Raw genomic sequence first — 20286 nt, 5'->3', positions numbered from 1 at the left:
TTTGTAACACAAAAGCGATTAAATGATCAAATTGAAATGTTTCTCACAACTATATTGTCGCGTTTCTTGTGGTGAAAGGCAGGAACAAATCGGGCCCACTGACTCACTTCATTTGTGTTACACATATTTGAAATGATGAGTCGTCTCACACATTCAGCCTGATAGTGACCTAGTTACCGCAGCCTCTCCCACCCCGAGACCAGGGGAGGACCTGCGAGGGTGGCTCGGAGACAGACAGGGGTCGTTGGAACTCATCATGGCGTAGAGCGATCGTCCGTGCCCTCCGAGAGCCGGGCGGTCCTGCTGCAAGTCCTCATCTCTCCGTTCAACACAGTCAGCTTCAGCACTCATATGTTACACGTTGATGCATATTTATATGGGGAACAAAACTTTGAATAATCTTCTAAATGATTTCTGTAGAGCGTTGCTGTATCGTGATGTCAATTTCCTTGGTGCTAGAAAAGCTCTTGTGTTTGTCATTTGGTGGTCGGCAGCAGTCACTTGCATCATTATGTACCCCTCAAGTTAAGATGGAGACTGATATCTAATAGACAAGTTCGTGTGCTGTGTGTGTGTGTGTGTGTGTGCGCGCATATGCAGTAGGTACAGGCAGAAAGAAGGGTTGAATTATTTCTCCAGTGGATATACAGTTAGAAATATTCACTCAAACCAAAATGTTTTCATGTTTGACATGGACACTGACCAAAAAAAAAGAAGATTAAATAAATTAAATTAAATTAAATAAAACTGCAACACCGATCAAAACTTTTGAAAATACCGATTTATGTTCTTTGTCCTTCCCAAGTCAGCGTAGAAGTACAGCCTGTGGGAATTGTTCTTATCTTTGCACATCTGGATTTTCTCCATTCTTCTCTGAAAACAATACTCAACCTCTGTCAGGTTGGAAGCAGACACAGTGAACGGTCTCTTTCAAGTGCCGCGCCATCTCAGCTGAAACCTTTTGATCATGAATGTGTCCGTTTTCAAGGCATTCCTGTGTGGATTTGGCTCCATGCCAAATTACATTTGACTCCTTTAAATAAACTAAACAATGCATGTTGGATAAAATTTTTTTTTTTTTTATTCCTTTCACCCTACAACGCAATGCAATTCTTCATTATCCTGCAGATGACGAACTACACGGAGGTACAGTCAACAGGAGATTAAAACGGATTTTGGCTCAACATCGAACCATTCTTCTTCGTGAATGTGAAAATGATTTTATCTACATTGTGGTGATCTATTTTTACCATAATGCACTGAGAACAGTCTCTAGTCGCGGGTCAACAGCACTTCCTCCTGGTAAAAACAGATCATTACAGTCAGATGTAACCAAAACCTAAAGCAAATGGAACGTCACTAAGCCAGCATGGAGTCTAGATGGGACCGTGTCCTTACAACCACATTTCCTAGAGAGCTCCACGTTATTGCGAACATAATGAACAACTACAAGCAACACCCGCCTTAGTTTCAGTCTACCGATTAGCGATGTGAAGCCCTGCTATGAAGTCGTATTTTACATCTTGCGTCAGTCATTTTCTGTCAAGTAGACAAAAGCCAAGGCCTTTTTGGAGTACGGCGATCATTTATTTTTTTTATATAAATACATATAAAATACAGTATAAACATTTTCACAGATATTTTACAGATTTATCCATTAGTACGAGAAGGGATTGGACAAAAAGAAAAAGTTCACTCACATTTGTATACGTTAAAAAAAAACCAACATGTAAATCTTTAGCGTAGGTTTGCACCTGGATAAAAAAAAAAAAGGTGGAACTCTTTCCACGCAAAGCTCGATCCTGTGTCCTCACTCACCAGAGGAGCAGCGTTACGTTCACTTCTCATTTTAAAAAGATCATCATAACGAGATACAAAACTACTCGATAGAGCCGAGTCCAAAGGCACTGCCTCCCCACCACGTGAAGACCCTCGTTAGCCGCAGTGCTTCAACACATTAAGCAAAATACTTCAAAAGCAGGCAAGCAATCTGCTCATGTTCCGCCTGACTGGCTAAATTGTTAAATACATGCAAGTGTGGGTACAGTTTCCTGAAAATGTTATTTTTGCAATATGCCTCAGTAAGGAAGTAGTAAGACTGTAGCTAAAACTCTGCATCCTACAAGAACGACAGCGGCTTCCTCCGTCACAACAATCGCTTCATAGGACAACTTTCAAAAGTCAGGAGAGGAAATAATGCTTTTCCCCTAAAATGTCTGTACCATCAGCAGCAGTTGTGACTCGAACCATATAGAAGTGGGCGTGAATGTGTGCTCAAAACTAAACTCAAAGCCCTGTTTAGCGTGCATGGTGGAACCATTTAACGAGGACTTGAACAACAGGACATGTGTGGCCTAAACGCAGTCTTAAAAACTGTCAACTCAGAACAGTAAACACTATGTCCGGCCAAGTGAAATAAACAACCCTTAACTTTTCAGTGCACAACTTTAAAAAAACAAACAAAAAAAAAAACTAAACTCAGCTTCCTAAAAATCTTGTAATTAAGATCAAGCTGCAAAAAAGGTAAAAAAAAAAAAAAAAAAAAAAAAAAAAGATCTCGGCATTAGAAGATTTTTGAGGAGGCCCGGTGTGACTGTGCAGCTGAGGGCCCTGCAGTCGTTCCGTCGGTGAAGCCCTGCAGTCAGTGTGAACGCTGGAGTCAATTTCTGAGGCTTAAAATTGCATCAGAAAAAGGATGAATATTTAGAAATCCACTTGGCAAAACCTGGGTTTTACCTTCAGTATAAAAAAAAACAAAACAAACAACAAAAAAAACTCATCAGTTTGGTTCAATAATAAAGATTTGGTCAATATGTTTAGATTGTCTTTGCAGTTGCAAGTGGAAAAGACAAGAAATTGAAAATAAATACAGTCAAAAAAACAAGTTGGGGTGGAATCTCAAGACTACCACAGTGGTTTGCTTGCGTAAAAAAAGGTGGTCAACCCTGAATTCCCCCTCCCCTCCCTCGATAAGCCAGAGTCCGTCGTCACTCGTCTTTTTCATGATTGGCGTTCCCGTTCATAACGCCGTTGGTGTGGTGCGCCCACGTCCGAGCCTGCAGCACTTTCGGCAGCCTCTTGCCCTTGGTGTAGGCGTGGTACCAGAAGTTGAGGAAGAGAAACAGGAAAATCAGGCCGTACAGGCCAATGATGTAGACGAAGATAGGGAACTGGTAGGCGCAGTCCTTGATGAAGAAATACTGGGAGATGTGGCTGGTCACCATAACAAACTGGATCTAGGGAGCAACAGACAAACAAAAAAGGAAGGGTTGACTTCTGCTGCTAAAAGTGTCAACGCGGGTCTTTCCGAGGAACACTTTGAACAACACAAGATGCAAAAACAAAAAGGCAAGCAGGGTCGCAACGGACTACTTCAAATATACCAGCTGAATGGTTGTGAGGTATTTCTTCCACCACAGGTACTTCTGGTAGTTGGGGCCCAAGGCAGTCAGCCCGTAGTACGAGTACATGATGACGTGAACGACACAGTTCAGCAGGGCGTGGAATGTCCCCAGTCCGCCTGAAATGGAGAGTGCAGCAGCGACAGCGTCGGAAAATGAAAAAACACCCCGAAATTAAGGCAAACGCTGCTTGCACGTTGCGGAGGAGCGGGGGGAGTTTTACCTGCAGCAAAACGAACACCGAACCACCAGGTGAAGGGCATGATGGAGTGGTGGTAGACATGAAGGAAGGTCACCTGGCTGTTTTTTTTCCTCAGCACAAAGAAAATCTGGAAAGGGACAGGTTTTTTTTTTTTTTTTTTTTTTTGGGGGGGGGGGGGGGGGTATAACTCAGTAACACATAAATGTAATTAAATCTGCACCACAAGACAGATTCTGTCACTTACCGTGTCCAACATCTCAATGAATTTTGAAAAGTAGTAAAGCCAGCATGTTGCCGCCATCTAGAGAAAGGGGGGAAAAAAAAAATACAAAACTTCTATCACGTGTTCAGTGCAAAAATTCAGATGATACAACAGAGCCCCATCTGCAAAAAAAAAAGAGCAGCTTACCCTCAAAGCCTGCGGTGAATCAGAGTAGTCAATCGGGTCACAGCGAAAAGAGTATCCCGTTCCCCATCCCGACATCACAAACTGAGAGAGACAGTGAAAATGAAAGTTACACGAGAAAACGAGGTTGTGAAGTAAAAAAAAAAAAAATGAAACCCAAAAACTAAAATCTGGCATAACAGGTTTAACAGCGTAATTTACAAAGAAGAAAAAAAAAAAAAAAAAATGCTGTGATTTTGATTTACGACATGGGAACGCAATGCTTAGACGAAAGGAAGTGCGTCCCAACAACGCAGAGGTGAGATACAAGTCTGGAGGCAGCAGTCGAAGGTTCCAGTGAACAGGAAGCAGAAATCACACCTGCTGATCTGGTTTTAACCTTAGATCAATAGTCCACGGAGGGGGAAACAACAAAAAACAACAACAAAAAGTGGGTATTTCACAAGCATATCTAAAAGGTATGAGTCACAGCTCTGAAACAATGCAAGTAATACAGATGTTCGCTCCCTCGGGGCCTCGCGGTGGGAAATCGTGCGTTAAAAAGAACGAGTGTCGGCTCCGCTCTCGCTGAAGCGGAAGGGGGGGGGGAGAGAGGACAGCTCACCTCGTAGCACATGTAGAGCGAGAGCGCCACCACGCTGAAGTTGTAGACGATGAGAACCCCTCTGAGGTCGAAGGCCTTGCGGTTCTCCATTAGTCGAGGCCCCAGCGACGTGACGAAGTAAATGTACGCTACGATCATGATCGTTTGGGGGAGAGGGGACGACATGAGCAGCCAATTCTCCGTCCGCAAGTCTGCAGCAGAAGGACGGGGGGGGAGGAGGGGGGGGGGGAGGGGGTTTGCGAGACCAACAAATGTTCAGGTGCAAAGGAAAGCGTAGAATCGTGCACGGAAACCGAAGCGGAAGTGACATCGTGGAGGGTTTTTAAATTACAAGCGTGACCATTGAAGCGTTTAAAAAAAAAAAAAAAAAAAAGATGATGACCCCGATGGCAAAAGACTCACCTGCTCTTTGGATGAACTCGTCATAAATGAGAGCAGCGGAGGACTTGATTTGATCAAACTCCATTTTGTGACCTTGTAATTCCTGAGAAGCGAAAGGCAGCGGTTAGGATGTCGGTTAGATACGAGTTCACTGGCGTTTGGATAAAAAAAAAAAAAAAAAAAAAAAAAAAAAGTCCAACACAGAATTAAGAGTCATTGATATTTGTGTTCACGAATGGAAAGCCTCTGTATTTTAGGAGCTAAACACTTTCGTCGACTCAAACTCAGAAATCTAAACATAAAGCCTCTATTAAAAGGCGAGGTATTGTAGCAGATCCTCAAAGTTCATTACAAATGCCAAACAGGAAGTAAATCACACCAAAGAACTGGTGCACAGGTTAGGGGGAGGGAGGGGGGGGGGGGGGACAAAAAAAAAAACAAGTTGGACCCGAGCTGTTCACTGAAACAGGTCAGTACACACTGTAATTTCCTCTATATACAAATAGCGTTTCATCTCAGGATGTAATAAGATCTGAACCGTGTTACAGCAACCGGCTGAATATGGCCCCCCCCCCCAAAACACTGGGACGGTCTAAAAGACTCGACTATACGAGGGGGGGGCGGGGGGGGGGGGCACCGAGCCATTCTGAGGAGGACAAAGCCAAGAGTGTGACGAGAGTACAAAGAGTAGCAGCCTGTGTCTCCCTCTTATCAGACAAGGAACACCAGTGTGATCAGAATATATTCAGGAAGAATTGAAAACCAGTTAGAGTTGTCAATGTTTTAAAAAAAAAAAAAAAAAGGACCAATGTGCCTCGAGAAAACCAGGATTCTTGTCAGGCATCTTTCACGATCATAGAAACATTAGTACAAAAAAAAAAAGTGGCCTTGATGGCTCGTGAACGAGAAACGCTTTTCAGAACTAACAGTGTGGACGAGGACGGACGGGACGCTGGAGAATGTGGCAACTGTGGGAGGGGGAATTGAAGTAAGCCTTCACAATGACTGGCCCGACTGGTTTACAAAAACATGTCAAGGGACACCTCTCAAAACACACTTCGCCAATCCAGAAAGTCAAACAAAAATCACAACGATGTGTCATGTTATTTTTTTTTTTTTTTTTTTTTTCACCCCACCAAGAAAACCTTTGTGCAATTTGGGTAAATAACTGGAAAGACTAAAACACCTCCCGTGTAGTAGGTGTACATGGGACTTAATCCGACATGACAGGTTTTCAAGGTGTGTCTACCCGCAAAAAAAAAAAAAAAAAAAAAAGGAACTTGACCGGTGAACAGACTAAAAAAAAAAAAAAAAAGAAATAAAAAAAAAAAAAGGCAAGGCTGTCCTGGAGTCTCTTCCCTAATGAAGACAAACAAGCCTCGACACGCCAATTAACGCGATAAAACGAGGGATCGTGACGTAAAAGGCTGCTCACTCCCGCGGCGCACCTCCTCGCAGCGCGTCAAAAACGTCTGAAATGTCTCCTTTCCACAGTTTATAGAAACAAAAACAAACAAAAAAACCCCCCCGCACGTTCGTGTGTAAATGTGGCTCTAAAATAGCAAAACGGGGTCACGGTTCAAATCCAAACACGGACGTGTCACCAGGAAAAATACCGACGGACCTTTTTAAACACCGGTAAGTTATTCACGTTACCAGACACGAAGAGAAATGACCATTTATCGTCCAGACGAACTGATTCATTTTGTCAGCAACCAATAATTTAGAAAAAAAATAATAATAATAATAAAAAAAAAATGTATAGACTACTTAATTAACCACACCTAATATACAACCTTTTTTTTTTTTAAATTTAATTGTGAATGGAGGGCTTTTTAAAAAAAAAAAAAAAAAAAGTTTAGGGTCGCGTTACCCTCGAAAAAGTAGCCTACATTCTTACATAATATTCAAGTACGCCACTCAGCCTGACATTCAAAGTTATCAAGTCATAATTATTTCCAGACCACCGCGCTGTAATTCTCAAATGAGGAACAGGTGATGAAAACAAGACCACCCATCTTACGCCAGGAAACGCTCGCGATAAATGACAAGGCACAGGTGCTTTTCAAGTTTTTTTTTTTTTTTTTAACTGTCCTGGTTTTTTTTTGTTTTGTTTCCCCCCCTTGACTAAAACACATGAAAAAAAAAACCAAAGTTAATTGACTAACCTTTAGTGCTGTCATTCAACGGAAAATCCCTTCGGTCCGTCCAGACTGTATCCTCACTTCTGAGCCACCTGCTACTTTCACACAGGTGCGCCTCTGGCTCTGCTGCTCACGGGCTGAAGGAAGGCACGCTCTCCTCGGATCTTATGACAGCTGGCGGGGGGGGGGGGGGGGGGGGGCTGGGCTGGGCCTGAGCTCCGGAGCCACGCCAGTTCGCCCGCTGATTGGCCACTTCCCGGTTAAACGCGACGGGACTCGATCCCAGGTCTTTTTTTTTTTTTTTTTTTTTTTGAGGGACGCCTCGTCAAAAACTATGCACATATTTGTAACAATAGAGTACATCCTGTTCAGGTGTGATTCATAAATACTTCCAGTACACAAATATTTTTACAATTAGTATTGGGTTTTTTTTTTTTGTTGTTTTTTTCCATTGCTTCCCTGTAAATCCCAGTGGGTGTTTTAAAGTAAATTAAGGTTGCATTTCCAGTGTTGTTTTTTTTTTTTTAATTATAAAACACAGTTAAACACATAAAAAAAAAAAAAAACTACAATAATGAAAGACACTTCAGGTAATTTGGGGGGGGGGGGGGGGTAGATCTCTCACATTTTAAATCAGTACATGAGGACAGAGAAACATAATCCAGAATATACAGTAAATATTCTTCATTTGAAATATTGATATGAAAGACTATATGTGCAATAACGGCCACTGTAAAACAGGACAATCGACAAGTGTTGATCAGAGTAATGTTTCACATGTTTATGTGGCAGCAGGGCCAATGTGTAAAACGGCGAGGGGGGTTGCGTCGAAGAGAAAGAGGTTCACGCCTCATTGGTAAGTTTCAACGAGGGCTGACGGCAGAACCGGGAATGACAACACGACAATCTGTGTTTTTGAATGCCCGGCTACTCCCATGTGAGGATTATAAACAAGCTTTTCCCCAACTCGGCTGCAGAAACACCCAAACCGAAAGACTTTGTGACACCACGCCTCTTCAAAAAGCTTACAAATCCCGCTGCAAGATCAGCTCGAGCCCGAAGCCTGCCATCAATATTACAAAGATGTCGTGTCGGCGTCACAACGTGTGCGCGAGCTCTGTGTGAAACGACGGCAAAGGTGCATGAAGTTTATTTCATGTTTGGAATCTGCACCAACTTTGGCAAAATATCCCTCGCGACCACCACGGATGATTTGAAATGGCAAAACTGGTTTGGAACAAGAATTAACATGAATCTCATTATGCCGACCGAGGCTTTACTTTCCAATTTAAAAAAACAAAACAAAACAAAAATTAAAATAACAATACTGTATCAAATGTACAAAAACAAACGTTATTCATAACAGTGCGCGCATTTCCAGTCAGACAAATATTTAACACTTAAGGCGCTCGTCTGTCGGTTTCCCCTGAACCCACAATTATCTTCACCGGCGTCCATCGGACCGGGTTTCCTTTTGCGACGCGGCAATTGCGAAGGAAGGAAGGCGAGCTCATTTGCACGCTCAGACACCTTCATCGGCACGCGCGTGGGAAACGCCTGCGTCAGTCTTCATCACTGCTCCACGCGTCTTGAAAGGCAGGTCGCGCCGAGGACTGGCCACCGGCAGCCTGCGAGGATGAGAGACAAAATCGGCTCAGCTTCAAGCCCGAGGAGGATGTGCAGATGTGCGCGGATGTGCCGACGCTCGCTTGTTTCCTCGAGTGTAACACCTCGTCGGCGGTTACGATTGGTGCTCGTGTGTTTTTCATTAAAAAAAAAAAAAAAAAAAATTTGGCGAGACGACAATTTGTACGCGATTGATGACGATGACGCGCCAACTGGTTTGACTGGAAAAAAAAACACCTGTAATAAAATAAAAACTGCCTTGAACCAGAAGCGGCGTCGCACGGCCGAGTAAAGGTAACTCTGGTCTCGTGAACCAGTTGACTCCTCTCGTCATAATCTACATTTCCTGGAAGTATGCGCGCTCATCTGTGATTTTATTTCTGCCACAAAGAAATTAAATCCTATTAAATCATTATTTATACATATATATTCATATAAATAAATGATGATTTAATTTCCAGGAAAACTTAAGATATGAGATATTTCCCTCTCCGGTATTGTTTCCTGTCATTACGGCCTTTACTTCGTTTGGACGGCCGGACTCTTCTTCCACATCCGAGGCACGGACGACGGGGACCCACGCCAGGATGTTGCAGTCTTTACCTCCGCTGTACAGCTCCTACGTGCAAACAACAAGGAAACCCTCACACGGTGTCACGGGATACAACTTCCTCGGCAAAGCATCCCCCCGCCCCCCCCCCAAAAAAAAAAACATCCCGCGCCCCATCCCGAAGCTCGCCAAAGAGCGACGAGCCGCCCGACCGCATTCCCGCGCGTTGTCGCACACCATAAATCGACCTGTACGTGCGAAACCGGACGCCGAAAATGGGCAAAGCGAGGAGGGCCGCGGGTCGGACGTCCCCTCTGCCTTCGGGACGCTCGCGTGCAGTTCAGGAGCCGCTCGGCTCAAAAGATGAAAAACGCTTAGAAAGATGAAGACGCTTGAAAAGCGAAGACGGAGAACTACCGCGTCGGGTTGTTATTATTAAAGGACACGCGAGTAGAAATGCACATACGAGCGTGCTTATATCTGCTTCAAAGAAAAAAAAAAAAAGCATTTAGTAGTAATCGTATACAAATCTATAAAAAGCAGTTCAATAGAGCACGTTGAAGCTCACAGCGCTCATTATTTCAAAGTAATCTCCTTAAACTTCGAGAGCTTCAGTGCCATTTTTACTTATTTACTTCAGCACGTTGCTTTTATTCATTTCTAATTTACATTTTTTTTTTTTTTTTTTTTAATCCACTATCAATGTTTATTTCATCTCAATTTGCACCTGCCCGGCCTGTGAAGCTGCCAACGGTGAACCTCGCCCGCGTGTTTGTTCTGTCGCCGTATTGCAGTAAAGCCCGTTGAAACATTAACCGCGCAGCCTCGATCAAGTCGTTTACTGTAAAGCAAGTTAAGGTTACTGAAATAGTTTCCTTTTACAACACGTCTGAAAAACAAAAACAAAACAAAACAAACAGCATTTTCAGCGATTTAACTCGTCACCAAATGAAACGGTTATCAGAAGCGCTTCTGAAAGTAACGCAGCCGGCCGTTGAGGCCCGGGGGGGGGGGGGGGCGGTAGGAGGGGGGGGGACACCCGCATTTGCATTTACGGCAGCAAATGTTGAAAAAAACCCCCAAACAAACAAACAAAAACAAAAACGAGGGCGGCGCCTGCGGAGCGACGGGGGGGGGGGGGTTCAGGGACCGTGTCTCTCACCTGGCGGTCTGGGTGGAACTCGCAGCAGTCCACGTTGTTGTAGTGACCCCTGAGCGTCGCGACCAGCTCCCCCGAGTGGAGGGCGTACACCGCCACCGAGCTGCCGCACGGCACGAACACGAACTCGGGGCTGCAGCCGCGCGACACGCTGAACTGCAGCCTTTTACGGCTCTCGTTGCAGACCTTCCCGTAGTTTACCTGAGGGGGGAAAAGGCCGCGGGACACGGGGTGGGGAGGGGGGGGGGTTTCAGAGGACGTGCGTATACGTCCCAGTGTAAACTGCATAATTGTACTGCACTGGTGGGCCTGATTTTACTAAAAGGTTAAACTCCACATCACACGCTAAAAAAAAAAAAAAAAAAAAAAAACATGTCCAGCAGATCTGAACTGAATGATGATTGACAGCCAACAACAAGGAGGAGGAGCCACGAAATACCAGCAATTTAAAAAAAAAAGCTTCTTACGACTCGGCATTTGTCCCGCCTCCGGGTCGTTCCGGCGTTATCTCTGCTCGGATGTCCCGCCCAGTCTCGATATTCAGGTGAGCCGTCACGGGTACCGAATGCGTCCCGCAGGATTCGCGGGACGAAAAGTCACCTGCTCATCAAAGATGCCGATCGGTGTTCGTTAAAGGGATCTCATCCACCGTCCCTCCTTGTTTTATTTGCCGACCTTTTACTTTTTTTTTTTTTCCTCGCCTTTTTGTTTTTACCACAGTATTGACTTTATTGCTAATAATACCCTATACAGCGTTTTGTTCTTGTTACATTTACATTTATTCATTTCAATGGGATCAGATTTCCTTTTGCGGTCGCATTCAACATGGGAGCAATATAGCAAAAGACTAATATTTTAAGGTTTTATAACGATGCATTTTAAAGGCATTCCAAACCATTAAAGGCTCTTTAATTGATATAGTATCATTTGAGACATCGTAATTGATTTTTTTTTTTTTCCTGGACTTGCAGAGCCCCTGAAATCAAGACTGGCAAATAGCACTCAGGATATTACCTCACCTCGGAGGTACATCATCACCAGGCGTGACTCCTGCGCGTGAAACAAGTTGTAATTGTGTCATGCGGTCCTTTCACATCTCCCTAATGTTCACCAGAAATACCCACCACATCATCATAATCCCAGTCTGATTTTTTTTTTTTTTTTTTTTTTTTGCTCATCAGAGTAAGTGATCTACCCTTGAAGTAACTGGTAGTCTCGGCTGGACTACAGCCTGAACATGGAAAATGCCTCCCGTGGCAATTTGTCAATTGGGATCCAAAAACACCCATTTATGCTATTTTGTTGATCCTCAAACACTGAAACATTCGGTCCCAGAGGGCCTTAAAGAGCTGTGTTGTAAACGTGGTTTTCAAATTAGGTTATCGGTGGCTGATTGTTGGCTGTCAATGACGTCCAATCCTGTTTCAGCTGTTTGCATAGTGACGCTGCAATTTTATCATTTCAGGCTAAATCATTTGGTTACACACACACACACACATTCTTGACTGATTAAAATTAATTAGGACTCGGGTAAAAGCTTCTAGGATTCCAACTCCAATGGTCTGTTTACCTTCGATGTTCCTGGCTTTTGGGACAAAGACGACACAAGACTGCCCGCTAGTGCCAAGAATAATTTTCCACTAATAAGTAGATAGAAGTTCATACATTAATGTCCTCGATTCAATATACACCCATATTTGTCAATATTTTCAAAAACCTAAACGGATAATCCACAAAACAACTCGTCAAATTACAAATTCAGACACAACTGGATGGCAGCTGTATTTCAGGGATATCTGCTGAACCCACCAGAAACAGCTTCTGCGGGTTCTAACGCTGCAGTGGAAGATATCTACTGGGCTGTTTTTGGATGTATATTCACTTATTGTTCATACTTTTCTTAAGAGTCTGTTTATTAAATGACTCGGCCCAGTGTCTTTTTTTTTTTTTTTTGGCTCAGTTAAAGTTGATTTTATTTAAGTTTTGAATGCATCTTCATGGGTATTTTTTTTTGGGGGGGGGGTTTCAAGACTTGTGCAGTTGTATACGAGTGGGATGTTCAGCGGGTTGTACAATTACTTTTTGCGTAGTGCGACTACACTACTCAAAGTGTTCGTTTCGGTTGGCTACGAGGACAGAGCCTTCAATCAAACAACTGACCAGTGTGTTTTCCCCTGTGGCGCTGTTCCATAGCCTCATACGGTCATCAGTTCCAGTCGTGAGGAGGTAGAGGCCGTCACCGGTGAAGCACAGGCCGTTCACTCTGCCATTATGAGCTGTGTTTACTGGTTTAGAGACAGGTAAGACATGGCAACAGTGCATTTGGCATCTATTTCCTCCATCAGAGCACCGGTGTAACAAAACACATTTTTTTTCTGCCTAATGAGCTGTCATACTTAGCCATCAATCTCAGGCTCTAGGTGTGTTTGTTGTTAAAACTACTTATCTCAACCGTTTACAGAGTCTTGATGAGATTCAGTTACAAACTGGTTCCTTTTCAGTAACTAGACCCTTCAGTAGAACACCAAGAGAACGGCAGAAAAAAAAAAAAAACCAGATACTGTATGTGCAGAATGTTGGCTTTCCTCCAGAGAAACAAACTTTGAGAAAATATTTACCCTGAATAATCTGAACATCATTAGACATCCCAGCTGAGAGAAAACAATGTTGTTGGGGGTACACATAACGTTCAAATAGATAATCAGTAAGTATCAGTTAATCGGGAAGCTCAATTCTGTGGCTCTACAGTAATGGGTTGCCCCCACAATTTATCCCTTGTTACTTATTTGGGGGTTTGCATGCACCTCAGCTCCTATTATATCAACCGGATACAGTAGGTCTGCGCGGCACCATAGCAGTTTACAACTTGTCTCAGGACCCACATTTTCCTTATTCATTAAGTCTTGACCCCTTTTTTTTTTTTTTTTTTTTTTTTTTTTTTACATTTCAGAGGCAGATTCAAATTCATTTCACAGAAAAATAGGACAGTAATACAACATGCCTTTGTGCAATGTTAAAAACGTGAAAAAAAAACCCAACAAAAATGCAACTAGGGCTAAAAATCTGATGAAATCTAAATACTTTTTTTTGAATTAAATAAGAAGTCAGATGTGTGTGTTATCCTAAGCCTGTTTACAAATGCTCAAATGAGAGAAAACTTCTGATGTGACAACGCTGTTAGCAAACAGCTACTGCATGCGCTGCGTCATTGGAAACATATGTCCTTCACATTAAAAGTCCAACATCAAAAATTTTAACTTTGACTTTTTTCCCCTCGACACCCACACATCCCTCTAACTGGTCCTGTGACCCACCAGTTGAGAACCTGAATTGTAACTTTTATCGTGGTGGTTAAAGGTACAATTTGGTCACTAAACGGAAGTTGAAGTTGATTTTTTTTTTTTACCCAGCGAACCACACGGCATGACAAAAAAAAAAAAAAAAAAAAAAAATCCTGTCCCAATGTCCTTCAATGTCTGTGCTCCCATTTTTAACGTCAAACTAAGTAAGTAAAAGAAGATGCAGGAAAAGAAAGAAAGAAGTAGTAGATAGGTAACGGTACCTGCCTCAGCGGAGGCTTTCGACTTGTCTCCATTGTGCTGGTCCAGAGTGAAGAGACTGCCTGAAGCACGACGAACATCCCATACCTTCACCTTGCTGTCTGCACTAGAGGGGGCGAATATGGAGGTATTATTTGTTTGTTTTATTTTCTCCTGGTTAACGAATAAAAGGCAGAGTCCTATAAACTATCCAAAAAAAAAGCTTCGTGTTTAATTCTTCCACCGGCAAGTGCAATACATAGTATACGTTCAGCCCGATGTGTTTCATATACAGCTGTGTGTGTGTGTGTGTGTGTGTGTGTGTGTGTGTGTGTGTGTGTGTAACCTAGTGTTTGTTTCTAAAGCATGTTAATTCCCAATAGAAAATTGGGAATTAACATGCTGGTCCATAATAGAATATCATATACATTTCTCTGCTTGCCTCACTGTGCCAGTTGTTTTCAAAATCACTTACAGTCCAAAGGGACGGGAGTGCACCGATCCCAATGGGTTAATTAGCAGGTCTAATGTGGCATAAAACAGGTGGGGACTGTATCTACCATATGCCAGACTGACAGGGCTACTCAAGTGCCACAGCGCCTATCTAGTAGCGATGTGGCGCCATTATCCTTGACTCGGGGTTGCAATGTGGCCAGATGGCTGGGAAGTGAGATGACAAGAACAACTGGGACAACACATGGTGGGAATTGTCCTGTACCTGGATTTCACGTGGCTCTGAGGGCAAACCGGGTTACGGTTTCAGAGGCTGAATCTCCCCGGAAAAGAATGGCAGCTAACAGCTTACCTGGCAGAGGCTAGGATATGCTCATATTTGGGCGACCACCGCACAGACAGGACCTCAGCTATGTGACCTGGAATGGCAAATAAGTTCTTGATTATCACTTCGGTATGTGTGTGCAACCATAATTACGTGTATTTGGAGAAAAACAGCAGGAAAAGCACTGTAGACCATTAACCTTGTAGAACATGAATCCGTGAACCAGACTTCAAGTCACAAAGTTGGATTTTGGGGGTTTTGGTGCCAACTGGAAACAGAGATACAGAGAAAAGTCAGATAGTAAGACTTCCTTTCTTGGTTGAAAACACTGAAAACAAAGAACTATGAGGATCATTTAAAGCTGGAGTATACAGTTATCAAGGGGGCGGCAAAAACAATTGCCAGAATTTGAAAATTGGGAACTCCTCCTGCAGCTCTCCCCTCACCCCTCTGTGCCCTGAGCCTCTCCTACCAGACGACCACCGACATATGCACACGCTCCATGTGCACAACACAATGGTTGCCCGCCTTCTCGGGCCTAGTGAAGCAGCTGTGCGCTCCTCTGTCCGTCTCCAGATCGCCAAGGGTCTTTTGCTTGGCCGGCTTTTGGCCACATAACTGTTGGCCCCAACATCGGGGTCGGGGAGGGGGGCTTGGCCCTTCACCCTCCCTGTGGCACACAACATCCGCTGCTGCCAAGACCTCTTGTCGCCTGCAGAGGTACCCCTGGTAAAGGCTGCAAGCCCGCTGCTGGGGCTGATGGACTTGACGTCAGTATGTGTAAAGAGGCCGGTGTGGGGTCCCCCCTCTGGCGAGACCCGGTTCTGGCTAGCCACCAAAGAGTCGTTGGTGGTTCTATGTCTCCTAGTTGTTGACTAAGCTGGAATTATCTCTAGGATTTTCTCCCACTGATCCGGACTTAGTATCTGATGGGACGTGCACTAGATTCGTAAAAGAGCCAACAGGAACGCCGGGATTGGTCTGAAGTCTCCATCACGGGCTAGATTTTCTAAAGCCTGAATACACAGGAGTTGCGGAAGACTAATTTCCTCTCGGACTACTTGAATTACAATATGTTGAAAGGTTATTATGGAATTATCACCAAGGATGCCAAAAAAAAAACAAAAAAAAACTGCCTACCCTGGCTTTGAACACTGAATATTACCATCCCAGTCAACTATACAATTTCAATGTGGCATGCCTACTGATCAATATTGTCACATTTTACATTTATCTTAATAAATGTGTGAGTATAATCTGCTACAATAAAGGAATGGTAAAAAACTGGAAACCTGCGTTCCCACAGATAAGGTGTGTTAAATATGAAAACGCACTGATACAAACTTCTGATAAACATGAGCTAAGACACCTGACATGATTACAGGGGAGGAGGCCAAGGTAGTTGGTGAAAATGAAAAAAAACATAGAAGATGATTAGACAGCTGTTAAAATCTAAACAACCCAAATTATCCAGAATTAATAAGATAATTGTAAAGTCTTGCTGTAAGGACTTTAATGTGTTAAGTGCCATGAAATAACCTACGTTGCGATTTGGCGCTATATAAATAAAGTTGAATTGAATTGAATAATGGTGCATTTTAGGAACAGAGTCCTTAAAAGCGCCTTCCCAGATAAAAGAGAAGACACCGGGGACGTTTTCGACCTGTTTGTCCTTATCTTCACTCCTCTGAGAGGGAAGGACGTGTTAAGAGAAAACAAAATAGACAGAGACTGTGACTGTCTCCGGCTTGGGAAGAGGCGTGTCAAATGGGCTGGCTTGTGTGACAGAGAGCAGTAGTCAGCACAACACTCAGTCAGTAACCTGTTGGTCCTGCTTAGTGACATGAGGAGATTCCTTGGATGTTTCCCCACAGAAATCTGCCCATGTGTAAACAGCTTCTGGCCCACTTCTGTCCCCTCCAGGTGCACGTCACTTTACATCCCGGGGTACAACGCACTGACACTGTGGAGGAACAAACTACTAACTAATTAACTAATCCGATTTTTGTCTTAAGTTCAATGCTTTTCACCGGACAAAGAGAGAAACGCGAGCAGCTGGTTTGTTCTGCTTCTTCGACATCAGCATAAATTGTGACGACATTCTCACTCTCACCCACACACACACACACACACACACACACACACACACACACACACACACAGACAGACAGACAGACAGACAGACACACAGACAGACACACAGACACACACACATACCTGCAATGAGACTGTGCTTCCTGGCGATGGGGGACAGGTGGTGACTGTAGACATTGCCTTCGAACTCAAACACTTCAGCAGGCTGAGTGATCACCAAGTGAGATAAGGAGAGGGAGAGACATGGAGGGTCAGTTTGGGGAGGAATTCTGATAATATTTAGGTCATATTTTTGTACGTACGCTGAAGGAAAAATATAATCTTATAATAACATATAAAAACATGGCCAAAGATAAAGCCACGGCCTTACAGTTTAACGTTGGTTAAACAGAGTTCAGTGACACAGTTCACAGAATGAATTTAGATGAAAAACAAACAAAAAAAAGAGTAGAGAGGGAGGTCACAGCAGCTCAGAGCTCAGAAGGCAGCTCACCGGAGCAGCAGTGGCAGTTACAATGCAAATTCTTCAGCAAACATAAAAAGCCTCTCTGTGCTCCATCTGTCACTGTGTGCCAGCACCAGCATGGACTTAGCCAATGGGTGCATACACACCCACACACACCCACACACCCACACACACACACACACACACACACAGAGGAGGCTCTGTTTGCATAAAAATGTCCCACATAGCCATACACTAAGTGCAAAACAATGCAAAACACACACTGAGGCAAATACACAACCACAATAAATAATTTAGTAGGTAGGAGTGTGGGACAGAACGGCACAGAGTAAACCAATTGAAAGGTCCGTGGGTTCTTTTCTGTCCTTTCCCTGACCTTTTGAGGTAACCGTGGTGCAAGTGTAACTCTAGCACAGCTCTGGGCCGGCCATATGGGACCGTGTGGCATAGAAAGGTAGAAAGCATGAAGCAGAAAATAAGAAAGAGAGGGGAAGACAAAGTGAAAACAGCTCCACATTTTGCTTAAAAGTGTGGACCCATATACTAGAATTAGATAAAGTACTGCAATGCAATCCCTGCGCTCTATTTTAAATTCTATCTTTGTGAAATTTATATCACAACAGTGAATATTTGTTGACACTGTGTCAGAGGTGACGATTTAGCTCTGCATTAACTAAGCTTATACTAAACTGCATTAATATTAGTGTACTTTCAATGTTGCCCATACCACTTTACCTACAGCACAGTGGGAACTAATTGTACAGACGTCCCAAATAAAACTCAACGGATGCATATAATATGGAATAAACCTGGTAATTAAGTGTCCAGGTGACATGCCTTACCTTTAATGTCTCAGTGTCCCAGACTTTCATGGTCTTGTCAAAAGAACTGGAGACAAACATCCCTGTGTCATAAGGATACCACTGAACTGTCTCTACACTGAATTTGTGGACATACCGGCTAGACCTAAAAAAAAAAAAAAAAAAGAGAAAAAAGACAACGCTGCATAAAGCAAGAGCAAATATATGTATAGATATTACTTTTTAGACTAAAGCTATATTGCCACAAATCAAATACACTTCTGATTTATATTTTAATGTTGACAAAACCAGATTTAATAGGGTACTCTCTGTTTACACTGAAACAAATGAGAGAAGAAAAACAATCATTCAGATCACCTTATTTGTTCAAGCTTTATAGCACGTTGAGAGCGACATAATACTGAGATAATAATAGAATGCTGCCATCAAGTGGATGAAATGAGTAACTGGAGAAACACTTACCTGCCGACTGTGCAGACTGCCTTGCAGGTGTACTGTAATTTTCCACTGTAGTTCTCCAGGTCATAGATGACTATGACTCCATCTGCACCTGCAGACAACATGCTAAACAAGGAAAAATGTTAACTTCAAATGTTGCTTTACTTTGTCCTACACACTTTATGAATCCTACAGAGAATCACCGAGCCCACAATCGATTCCTACAATTATGTACTGTTTTTAGGGGGTCGAATAGTGCCCGATTTAAAATAAATTATTGTCTGCCTGTTTGTCAGAAGACAGCTCACATTTTAACACCAGTAAAGACTTTTGTAAAAAAAAAAAAAAAATCAAAAAAAAATCTCTGTGGAAGAACACAGCTAGGAAAAAAAACATTTTGATGTCCGCATTAAAACTCTGATATAACACTGTATTGGTATCAACATATTTTGAACAATTCCCAGCTGCAGGCCAAACTCGCTTATTTGACTATTTGCAATAACCCAATCACTGCAAAACTAAATTTAACAGTATTACAAATCCATAAGGTAAAGTAATGCAAAATCAAGCCTGAGTGGACTTACTATCTTCCATCGATAGATTCAATGTCAATGGAGTTAATGCCATTTCCATGGATTCGATCCACATCTCTGTCAGGATTTAACTTCAGACCGAGGACCCTGTGGAGATACAGAAAGGTGAACCTCTACGTCACTGGACTTCTGAAGTGACTCACACAGTTGTTAAAATATTGGATAATATTTTAGTTTTTTAATGCCTCTGAGGAGACGGGAGTGTCCTGACAGGAAGCAGAAAGTAGTTCACACGTTTTAATGCAAAATCTGGTCAGGTCAAGTTTCTAAGAGCTAAAGTTTGGCTTTGTGTTCTCTTTATTTGGAGAATAAAGAATAATTGCGGCGATTCCTCAAACAAAATAGGCAATCTTACTCGACAGACTCGATTAAAATAAGGAGGATAAAACGTGGGCTCCATTGAAAGGTCTCCAGAAAGCTTTATACGCAATGGAGTTCGTTTGCTTGTAACATAAAAATGTAACTTCCGATATTTAAGATAAAAAGCAGGTATGTTAACGTGAACTATACCGCATGCTGTTAACTTACATAACTTTCATATAATACAGGCTATGATTTAAGTGATATAGTTTACTAGGTCAACAAACCACACAACATGAATGAGATCACATTTGTTTTGACTCGTTATGAAACGCTTCTCACCTTCTCGTTGACTCCGCACGCCTCAACCGCAGAGGGTCATCCAGACCGGCCTGCCTTGCTGCCAGAAACCCCAACATCGCTTCAACCGGAAGATAAACTGCTTTTAATGTTGAAGCAGAGTTTTAGTATTTAACCTGCGCTGCCATTATCTAACCGAGCTGTAAACCTAACATGTTACAGTGAAGTGGGTTTTTTTTTTTAATCCAGATTGAATCTCCGGGTGTCCGACCAAGCATTATGTTGTACCCGCAGCTCCGCAACACTGAACTACGCTTTTTAAATCTCACCAGGGTGCCGTTTATCATGATGTATTGTTTATTTTTATTTTGCTTTATTTTCGCCTAGCTCTGTAGTATCTCCAGACGACGAGACGCCATGTTGGATTATAACGCTCGTTCTATTACAACCGCGCTGATTGGCTGGTCGCGTACCAGCCGTCCAA

General features: G+C 43.0%; 2 protein-coding genes across 2 annotated transcripts; both read right to left on the bottom strand.

Moving 5' to 3' along the window:
- Positions 1-1571: 1571 nt before the first annotated feature.
- Positions 1572-7342, bottom strand: elovl7a (ELOVL fatty acid elongase 7a). Its single transcript, XM_069138486.1, has 8 exons — positions 7163-7342; positions 5016-5097; positions 4614-4804; positions 4013-4093; positions 3848-3904; positions 3625-3730; positions 3384-3520; positions 1572-3236 (listed from the first exon to the last, which is right to left on the bottom strand). Exons 1-8 carry the CDS (start codon positions 7175-7177, stop codon positions 2988-2990), a joined length of 918 nt encoding a protein of 305 aa, XP_068994587.1. The 5' UTR covers positions 7178-7342; the 3' UTR covers positions 1572-2987.
- A 297-nt stretch (positions 7343-7639) lies between these two features.
- Positions 7640-20258, bottom strand: ercc8 (excision repair cross-complementation group 8). Its single transcript, XM_069138485.1, has 12 exons — positions 19845-20258; positions 19194-19289; positions 18634-18735; positions 18193-18316; positions 17008-17089; positions 14990-15058; positions 14818-14884; positions 14036-14139; positions 12634-12758; positions 10477-10674; positions 9288-9383; positions 7640-8766 (listed from the first exon to the last, which is right to left on the bottom strand). Exons 1-12 carry the CDS (start codon positions 19919-19921, stop codon positions 8701-8703), a joined length of 1206 nt encoding a protein of 401 aa, XP_068994586.1. The 5' UTR covers positions 19922-20258; the 3' UTR covers positions 7640-8700.
- Between the last annotated feature and the right edge of the window lie 28 nt (positions 20259-20286).

The sequence above is a fragment of the Embiotoca jacksoni genome, unplaced genomic scaffold (genome assembly GCF_022577435.1).
Source record: "Embiotoca jacksoni isolate LCO1_2020_lvr unplaced genomic scaffold, fEmbJac1.0.p SCAF_8, whole genome shotgun sequence".
Taxonomy (NCBI): domain Eukaryota; kingdom Metazoa; phylum Chordata; class Actinopteri; family Embiotocidae; genus Embiotoca; species Embiotoca jacksoni.
Note: the sequence above shows the minus strand (reverse complement) of the source record. Positions and strands in the feature narration are given on the sequence as shown.

Excerpts from the sequence above, each read along its gene's own strand:
- elovl7a (XM_069138486.1), bottom strand. Across the intron at positions 3,905-4,012 it reads ATTCACCGCAGGCTTTGAGG|ATGGCGGCAACATGCTGGCT; the intron begins GTAAGCTGCTCT and ends CCCTTTCTCTAG. Across the intron at positions 3,731-3,847 it reads TCATTGAGATGTTGGACACG|ATTTTCTTTGTGCTGAGGAA; the intron begins GTAAGTGACAGA and ends GTCCCTTTCCAG.
- ercc8 (XM_069138485.1), bottom strand. The coding sequence starts at position 19,921 with ATGTTGGGGTTTCTGGCAGCAAGGCAGGCCGGTCTGGATGACCCTCTG. Across the intron at positions 15,059-17,007 it reads GAAGCACAGTCTCATTGCAG|TTGGCACCAAAACCCCCAAA; the intron begins GTATGTGTGTGT and ends CTCTGTTTCCAG. Across the intron at positions 14,140-14,817 it reads CATATCCTAGCCTCTGCCAG|TGCAGACAGCAAGGTGAAGG; the intron begins GTAAGCTGTTAG and ends CGCCCCCTCTAG.